The sequence below is a fragment of the Nanorana parkeri genome, unplaced genomic scaffold (assembly GCF_000935625.1).
Source record: "Nanorana parkeri isolate BGI_ZX_2015 unplaced genomic scaffold, ASM93562v1 scaffold555, whole genome shotgun sequence".
Taxonomy (NCBI): Eukaryota; Metazoa; Chordata; class Amphibia; order Anura; family Dicroglossidae; genus Nanorana; species Nanorana parkeri.
This window is the reverse complement of record NW_017306823.1, coordinates 713,533-723,602: the sequence shown is the minus strand read 5'-3', so window position 1 is coordinate 723,602 and position 10,070 is coordinate 713,533. Positions and strand designations below refer to the sequence as shown.

The window sequence follows — 10,070 nt, the reverse complement described above, 5'->3', positions numbered from 1 at the left end:
GGCCAATTTTGGGTATTATCGTTTTTTGAGGTTTCGCGCGCGCACGCAATTTTAAGGCTTGACATGTTTAGTGTCTTTTTACCCGACGTGACCCCATCTTTTATATTTTACCAAAAAATTGGGTAATAATAAATGTTTTATCATTTAATATAGGGGAAACTGTTTTTTTAAAAAAAATTTCGGTAATTTTTCCTTAATATAGTAAAAAAATAAAACCCCCAGTGGTGAATAAATACCACCAAAAGAAAGCTCTATCTGTCCCCAAAAAAGGGTATAAAATTCATTTCAGTACAGCGCTGCATGACGGAATAAATGTCAGTTAAAGTACTGCAGCGCTGAATACTGAAAAATGGCCTGGATGGGAAGGGGGTTTAACACCGCGGATGTCAACTGGTTAATTGATGGGCCACTGCCATAAATAATAGGATTTTTGTCCAGTGAAGTACACGGTTAGGTATTAATCCTTAGACATTTGGGACACCTAAAAAGAGTCCAGCTGAAAGATACAATGGATGTGGAAATCTTACTACAAGAGTATCTGAAGAAATCAATGTCAAAACAAAGGTTAGAAGAAGAAGGTTAAAAAATGTGGAAACTGTTGCAAGCAAGGAGGGTAACCGAGGATCAACTTTGTGTGCCAGACCGGGATAGGTAATCACTAGAGAGAAACTGCTACCACCATAAAGAAAACAGGTGGAACAACACACCTGCTGAGCAAGATAAAAGAACTTTGACCAACAGCTAAGGTAGTCAACAAAAAGAATGTTTACTAGGGTAACAGCCGAAGCCTAGGATACCTAACCATTGACTTCATGGAAAGGAGAGGTGGACAAAGAAAGAAACCAAACCAAAAATAAACCAACTTGTTACCAGATGAGGGCCTATGTAGAACACCCTTAACCCTTGGCTACAGGAAGAAAGCATGTTACCCAATAGATAATTAAGAGATATGGATGGATATGGCTGCCCTCTCGGCAGCAATTTTTTCGATGGTGAACTTGCAGTATCCAGATGAAGTTAAGCAGAGGTCAGATTAAAAAACTGACCAACAGAGAAGTCCCTCAACAACTTTGGAAACTATCTGTTCCATAGAACCAGAGTAAAGGAGTAAGAAAGTGAATACATCCATTAGTAGATTCCTCCCAGAGTTAGAGAATATAAAAAAGAGATCAATCCAACCTTGACTGGAATCCAGCAAATAGTGGGATTTGTTGGTCCAAAAGACCAGTTTTTTGTGTTGCCCAAATTTAAGATTTTCAGACTAACGAGGAGAATCAAAAAGTGCAGAGAAACAGCACTTTGACTATGTGAAATGGAGTTACCCAACAACCCCACAATGCCTAAAATAGATAAATGGAAAGGATTCACTCTACTCAAGAAGGGTAGATTACTTTTGGTTTAGCAGGAGCTGCAAGCGTCTCTTTGATGAGAAGATCTCCTAAGAATCCCGCAAACCATTCTCAAGATAGATTTCTACCAGGGTAGGAATCAGAGACCCAAGGTAAAGAGAACCTCTCTTTTCCCCCTCTACTACTCCATGTTGCTGTATATTAAACTGGGTCCTCATACCTACCAAGCCTCCCCCCTTCTTCTTGTTTCCCCTCACACCCCAATCCTCCAACCTCCCCCCTCCTCTCCCCGCTCCCCTTTTCTCCTCACTTTCTCCTTTTCACCCCTCGACCCTTCCTTTTCCCCCTCTCCTTCTCCCTTTCCGCCTCCCCCTATCCATAGTTGGACCTGAACAAAACCCCTGGCATATAGTAGCTTGCTTCAGACTTTCTCTTTTTCCATTTGCCAGACTTTTGTAACAAATTATGTTGTTTTGCTCTTTGCAATGTTGATAGACTGTCTGTGCCCTCCATATCCAATGGTCATGCCTACATATACCTGGGCTATTTGTGAGATTTTATTGCAAAGCTTTGCATACTGGGATGGGATACTCTTCCACATTACCTTGCATGATTAACTTCTGGTCAGAGGTGCAACAGAGGCACATACCGTATATACTCGAGTATAAGCCGTCCCGAATATAAGACCAGGTACCTAATTTGACCCAAAACAACTGGGAAAAAGTATTGACCCGAATATAAGCCGAGGGTGGGAAATGAGGCAGCTACTGGTAGATAGATTCATCTGGCAGTCTCCGGCCACCTAAATTAGGACCCGGAGACTGCCAGATGACCCCGCTCGGAGCGCCGCACACCCGAGCAGCAGTGACGCGACGCTCGGCGAGGTAAGTAAGAAGACGCGCTGGCGCTGACTCGAGTATAAGCCGAGGGGGGCACTTTTCACCCAAAAAAATGGGCTGAAAATCTCGGCTTATACTCGAGTATATACGGTAACTCTCCTATCCATAAGACAATTGCTCCATGAGCCCCCTAACGGCATACAATTTTGTTATTTTTATGCATTACACAGTACATGTTCTCCCTTAATGTCCATCCACACTGCCTCACTCCACAATCTTCTAGCATGGAAGAGATGGCTCCGATTCTCATTTTCAGTCTACCCAGCAATGGACCCCACAAAGGCCCTCCAGGATCTTTTTATTCTCCACTGTTCGTTTTTGTACCCATGGATAGCAAGCTTTTTTTCTCCCATCGCCTATCCTGCCCCATGTTCCCTCTCCTATCCCCTTCACTCCAATTCCCTACACCCCTACTCATGTGAGGCGGCCCATATACCTTTAGGGAACATCGCAAATGGCTAAACTATAATTTGGCGCACTGAATGCCAGAGGCCTCAACTCACCAAAATAAACATTGTCAGATTCTTTATAATATGCACAAGATGAACCTATGTTATTTTTCTTCAGGGAACTCACTCCTTGGCTGACAAGGCACCTCTGCTGCACATCCAGTATGAGCCCTCGTTCACACCTGAACGTTTTGTAGCGTGTTCTACGCTCGACGAACGCTCTACAAAACGCTAAAAAATATAAATCCCATTGTATTCAATGGTCTCGTTCCCACCTTGGCGTATTTCCGCCCGTCCCTAACGCGCTACAAAACGGCCCACGCCTTAAAAGGTACATGTACTTTGGGCCGTTTTGTTGCTCGTTTCCATTGGGATACAGCCAAGTAGCCTTCGGAAACGCGCGTTTGTCGCGCGACTTTTTTACCGACGGTCGCGCGACAGACGCTCATATGCAATACGCCTAGGTGTCAACGAGACCTTATACTAAATGAGCTCTTAGTTCCAACCCTCTGCAAAAGACTAAAGGGGTTGCTACTGACTTCCACACCTCTTTCCCTTGTGAAATTATAACAGAATGCCTAAATACTTAAGTCTTTCTAAACTGTTCCATCTTACACATGACATTTACCCTAGCTAATATTTACCACCCTATTCAGCATCTAATTCCCACTCTTAAATAAATTCTGTCTTGCTTATCTGAGTTTACTAAGGGCATTTTAATACTCAATCTCAATTTGCTCCTAGGACCTCTGCTTCTCTCCGATTTCCTTTTCAGCCTTAAACAAGCTGAAGAAATGACTTCATTTTTTATAATTTATAAATGTTTGGCATGTACGACACCCTTGTGCTCATATTACTCTTTAGTACACAATTCTTCTGTCATTCCCCAATTTTTCTTAGTCTGACCTTACTGACCACCCTAAAGACTCCATACACCTGACTTAATGAATACCTGCTTCTAGATGTAGCATATATGGCAAGTATCTACTCTAAACTTACCAACTTTTCTCGAATCACATAAAGTGAGAAGTTTTTTAAGCTGTTACAAGAGGTATTTTCATAAAATACGGTACGCACCTAAAAAAAAGAGAGGAGCGCCGACCTAACTAGGTTTTTGTCTACCCTCTCAAACTTATGCAGAAACTCGGAATAGGATCACAGATAAGACAACTGCTGGACTCCTTACGCCTCTCTCACAGGGATAAAGTCAAAAGCAGCATTTATTAATATGGGAACAAGAGTAGTAAAATATTAGCCAGTGGGACAAGAGAGGTCATCCACATACACCCCGAGACTTAACCACTCAACTAAAGGAGTAATGCATGAGACGAAACTGTGGAATTCCAGCAATTTTATGCATCACTATATAACATTCTTCGCAGTTCCTGAAGCTCTTAACATAACAATATCTCACACAGAACAACTTCATATGCAAAACACTTCTTCAATTGTCAAACCACTCATTAAAAACAACTTGGTGGCATATTTCACCCAACCTCAATAAACTATATAACCTTAATTACAAGCCCTTACTCCCTAATATTTCTGCTAAACTTCAACCTTGGTTGACTCTCCACCATACATGGTTTGATAATAATGAATTTATTAACGTGATGTCCCTACCCCCAACACTTTTTCTTTTGCCTAAAATCCGCTCTCACAAGATTCATATGAAGAGGAAGGAAGCCAAGGCCCCCTTACTCTATCGTCATCAAGAAAAATGATCAAAGTGGTATTGGTTTACCTGACATTGAACCGTACTATAATGCCACTATACTTACACACATTCTAGAATGGTTCATGGGGGAAAGACCGTAAACAATGTCTTACAATGGAAAGAGCGTAGTATAACAGTATGTCCCCCTGCACTCCTTGCAGTGTCTCAGACCAAATCACAATGGTGGTGCTCGAAGTGATAACCACGGATGGCGCAGTGTGCATCAATCAGAAGAAAGTGAGGATCAGCAGCACTCAGAAGATGTCGTTCAAATCATAATGTCCATATGTCCATGATAAATCATCACATATATCACAAATAGCCAAGGTTTCGGGGCCACATAGGGTCCCTTCATCAGGGCAATAAAGTGTCACTTTATCTTGATCTGCTTCATCAACTGCTCCCCAGCGTCTGAAGCTGGAGAGTGACACAAGAATGCGGAAGTGATGTAATATTGCGGATCGCTTGTATGTAAACAGGCATCGCTGCCTGTTTTTAAATTTGGGTAGGTTCCCGCTCGCGCTGCGCACGCAAGTGGGAGTGGCCCACTCAGATATAGGGAGGCGGTTAATTATTGTTTTAGTGTTGTATTTACATATTGTTGTACTATTTTATTTGTATTTATTCTGAGAGTGGCACAATTTATAATATATTTGTATCTGTTTGAAAGTTACCTCTGAAGGGGTTTCTTGTTTACGTGCTTGCAGCTGGTGTTTATTTGTTTTGGCTTGAGGTACTTTATACATCTGTGCACAATGAATAAGTATAACCTCTCTATGTTATATAGCCCTCTCACTCCAAACATTGACAACCCAGAATTTTACCTTACCTTAATTACGAGGTTACAACTTTCCTCCACTGAAACTCTAATAAACCTACTTGTCTTCACCAACCTTCAATCTGAACATTTACACAACTTTTGTCACAGCCCCGCACCCCAAGGGATACCTGATGAAATACCTTCATAAATACTTTATAAATCCATATCCCTACAGCAAAATGTATACTGACATTTTACCTTTTTTCAAGAACCTTTGTCTCCCTGGCAATATCCCTGATTGTGACAACCACAATCTCAAATCCCAACACTGTTGTGTTGTATCGCAGCTTCCCCCTGCATTTCATAGCCTGCGGGACAATAGTCTAAACACTGGCAAACAGTGATTGTTACTGGAGCAGTTAACCTTTTACACACAAAAACAGTAGCTGCTGACACGTGCTTCAACAGAAATACACATTATTCACAGGGATCCTTTAATTTCTGAGAAGCATTTAGAGCATTACCTTGCTGATTTTAAAGTATCATTTAATGAAAAGAAAGAGAAAAAACATATTTAAAGAAAAAGAATATTACCAAACAGACAAAACGAAAAAATAAAACAAATGGGAGCAAAAGTAGAAAACACTTAGCAAAGTTTGCCTGTTTTTTTAGTTTCAGCAGAATCCAAACTAATGCAGAGTAAGCTCAGTCTGATGTATTAAGGTCATCAGCTTTCATGAATGACCCTTAGAAATCCTTCCTAATTTTAATGGTAAATTGAAATATTTTTTTGTTGACCTTTTAGAGGGTGTTTCAAGAAACATAGACATAACCAAAGGGTCTGAGCGGTGTCGAAGTGTTTATGATATTTCAGCGGACACTCCCTCAAGGCCAGATTTTCTAAAAGTATCAGTATTTTCAGATGACCATATTTTACAGTCCAACAAGCAACATATTACTGCACAGGATTAATTACGATTAGATATACCTCAGATTTGATATGGATCTTTTGTAGGGCTATCTCAGAAGGGTTAATGTGTCCCATCAGCTGTATGCACCTTGTAATATAGGAGTGTTTGGTATCTAACTAATCATTATTTAGTTATCCACTCAGGTAGACACTTTTAATGAATGTAATTTTATCATAACCAGAATTGTGGAATAGGTGTAGAATTTGACAGCGGGAAATGTATTAAAAGGCAGTTTCAGGTTAGGTAAAACCAAACTTCAAATGTGCATTGCTGGTAATGGTAATATGATAGACAATTATGTCCAGGATACATAAGAGCCTGTTGAGGGCTCTGAAAGAGGTTTTATGACATGACAATTTGATGACATGACCTTAATTAGAAGTTTTTAGAGGTTTTTCAGTCTCTGGCTAAGTACTGTTTATGCATTCCAACCTCATCAGCTTGATTTAACCTGATCTGTGTTTAGCAGAATATTTTGTGTATCCAGCCTAACTATGTATACCTCACTCAGGAGCTTAGTATGGCAAGTCACAATCAACAGATGAATTTCAAATTGCTGACATTAATAAAATAGTATACTATTAATAAAGAAAAGTAGTTTTGTAAAAAGCATACATAGGAGGTTTTTTTTTAATAAAGACAGTAGCAATCATTTTGTTGTATTTGCTCAAGCAAATATTTTACTGTTAGACATTTAAAATGGTTGATAAGTTTATCATACACAGATACAACAGAAACCGTGCACCTTTCCTATATCATCTATTTTCTCCTCATTTCATAGAAGACTGAGGATTATTAAAACATTGGAATGTTTTATCCTTTTTTTATTACAATTACAATAATACAATACATTGATTTTCACCATGGTCCTGCTTTCTAAAGTATACTCTAAAAAGATAGATGTATTCATAGACAGATTGGTTTATAAACAAAACCAAATGGCTAATTAGAACACACCAGTGATGTGTTGTGCCTTCTGTGCTGGGTAAGGCACCCCACAGCCCGCTGAAGCTCTGCCCTGTCCCACCGAAGCTCCGCCCCATCCCACTGAAGCTCCACTCCAGCTCGGTAACCAAGCTGTGTGGGGATTAGGAAGGGAGGAGACAGGGAGATGCCTCCTTGTCCATCAGTTGCAGTCACTGGTGAGGCATTGAGATCGATGTCCTCACTGTTTTTTTTTTGTTTTGTTTGATTGGACAGCTTGGACCACTGGCACCATGCCATTGGTATAAGCCATCCACAGAGCTCACGCCTGTAACACAGAGTAGAGGTTGTGACAGCTCTTGTCTCACTAAGTTATGTTACACAAGTAGTGGGGAAGCCCGCCGCTGTGTAACCTACCTGTCAAAAGCCGGATGCGGCGCTGCCTGTAATTAACAGGCAGCGCTCCATCCATGACAGGTTACACAGTGGGGAGGCTTTCCCTGCTGTGTAACCTGTAACAAGCCGCTCTGAATGGAGAAAATGCTGTCAGCTTCAGACTAGAATCTGACAGCTTTTTCCTCCTTAATACTCGTTGAGGCTCTGCCTCAGCTGCCTGCCCTGACCGCTCGTCTCTGGAACACACTAACACATTTCAAACCTTTAAAGCCATGTGTTCTTTTGGGCAACACATGGAGATACTGAGAGAAATACTACTTGATGAATCAACATGAAATGTCTTACCTCAAAAAGGGGGAGATCATGAGACAAAAACTTTGGAAGGTTTACGTCAATAATGGATCTCAACAGCAAAATCTGTTCATTTTCAGAGGGGTATTTAAGCTGTGCATAGAAAAAAAAGTATACAGTATATTTACAAATAAAGTTATAAATTACATATACATATACAAAAAATACATTTTCAAATTAGGAGATTGTAATTATGGGTACACAAGAGAAAACTCTACAGAGGAAAAGATGTAAATATTTTGTGTATGTGACACTGCATTTCTTCTTTCCACAGGAAACTAGCTAAAAGGCAAGTAACAACTCACTGCAGTCTTAAAAAAGACACTAGTCTACATTTACTTTCTAAATCTATGATGTTTCTACATCCAGTGAATCTTTACTTCCTATTCCCACATTTCCCTGTTGCATCATTAGAAACCCACACAAATTCATGTGGCAGTTTTGACTTTACTAAGGTCGACTTTGTACATCTGTACCCCCCAAACCTGTTATGTGATAACCCATTTCTAGATACAGTATACTGGGTTTTTGATGAGTTCTGCTGCTGGAAAGGGGAAAAGCAGGACCTTGAGGAAATTAGTGTAAATTTCTCATGCTGTTTATATCAAGTGAACCTGTTACTTTAAATAATATAGTGAAACGTTCCTGCTATCTGTAAACAAGTGTAATAAAAAAACTAAAATATCAGGTGCTGCTCATTTTAAAGTGCAAATAAAACACCCATCAAGAATAAAAAATTAATTACCACAAAGAACTGTATCCACAGAGTAAAACATTTTCCAAATGTGAAAATGTTGCAATTTTGCAATATAAAAGTGTAAACAAAGTAAAACAAAAAAGTATTTGCATAAACAACAGTGTATCTTCTATAATGATTAATCTTGAATCACTGTTGTGTCTGCTTCAATCCAAACAGTGTAGATCCTTCAACAGTGCTTGCAACCTAAATCATCAGAGAATATTGACCATATAGCAAAATTAAGCTCTGCAGCACTTTTTATGACATTTCCAATTCCTTCGAAATTCCTTTTACAAGTCTTCCTCTCCCAGGCAGGCAGTGGCATGGTCAATCCTCCTGCTGATGATCGTTTTGGATGCCTACTATAATGCAGAAGATCTGTTGACATGGCTGACCTTGGTCAGACCTCAGCAACAACCTGTGCTGGGATAAATCCATCCATGAAGGGAACATCAGCTAATTGAGTTACTGCTGTTGATGTGTTCTTTTGGGGTCCAAGGCAGACACTCAACAGCTGATAAGGTGGTTACAGTCCTGTGATCACAGCAAGAGCTGATCGCTGTAATCGCAGAGCCATGACAGTCACACCGCCGGTTGTTCACTGTATGTGAATCTGCTAGCCCCAACTGTGTGTTATAAAACTGATACAAATGATCTCTTAAGAGAATACTGTATTCTCCTCAGAAATACTAAATATCAAAGCCCCTGTATATTAAAAAATAACCCCTTAGTGCCCCTGTAGTTTAAAAAAAGTAAAGATAAAAAAATAAAGTATTTAAAATGTAAAAACATTTTAAAAAGGAAAAAGGTTTTAAAAGTAAAAAAAGTAAAAACAAATATATTTCAAAAAAACCTATAAAAAAATATAGTGCTGAGGAGGCTTTTAAAGACAGGGGGAAAACATACCACATTCTAAAACTGTTCCATAGTAAAATTGTATTTTACTCCTTGTATTTTGTGACCTATAAGTCCCAAAATAAAGTGAAATCCCAGACATATGATATACCCTATTAATTAGACAAATAAAATAATTTATTATGAATTACTTTCTGTTAACTACACTAATTATGTACACATTATTATTGCCAACGCTGTAAAAACTTTGGGGTTTTTTTCATAAAAAAATAAGAATTTATATATGCATGTGTCACATCAAATTAAAGCTCATTTTGTCCTTTAAAAAATGGTATACAATATGTGTCGGTGTAATGCATAGCAAAAATGGCAAAATTGCTCTGGTCCCCAGAAGCAAAAAGAAATTTTGAAGCTGTGTCACTAAGGGGTTAAACAATCCATATAATTTCGTGGGGTAAAGGTTTTACAACCGAATAAGGAAACAATAATAAAGAAAACAAAGAAGAAGAAAAAAGAAAGACACAACTATAGATATTGTACTAAGAGTACTAAGAAGAAACCAGTCATTTCACTCATGAAGTTGAGTAACAGATTTTCTCACTCATGATTTCTATAGAGGGTGCCGAAATCCAGCCTCCCACCCAGACTTTGTAAAAAGCA

At 39.3% G+C, this 10,070-nt stretch overlaps 1 protein-coding gene across 1 annotated transcript in view; it reads right to left on the bottom strand.

The window, feature by feature from the left end:
- The window catches only part of DNAH7 (dynein axonemal heavy chain 7), a 273,490-nt gene that overhangs the window by 165,005 nt on the left and 98,415 nt on the right, over positions 1–10,070 (bottom strand). Inside the window, exon 28 of the mRNA XM_018562004.1 lies at positions 7,811–7,909. Within this exon, the coding sequence (XP_018417506.1) occupies positions 7,811–7,909 (99 nt within the window). The remainder of the gene's footprint in view (positions 1–7,810; positions 7,910–10,070) is intronic.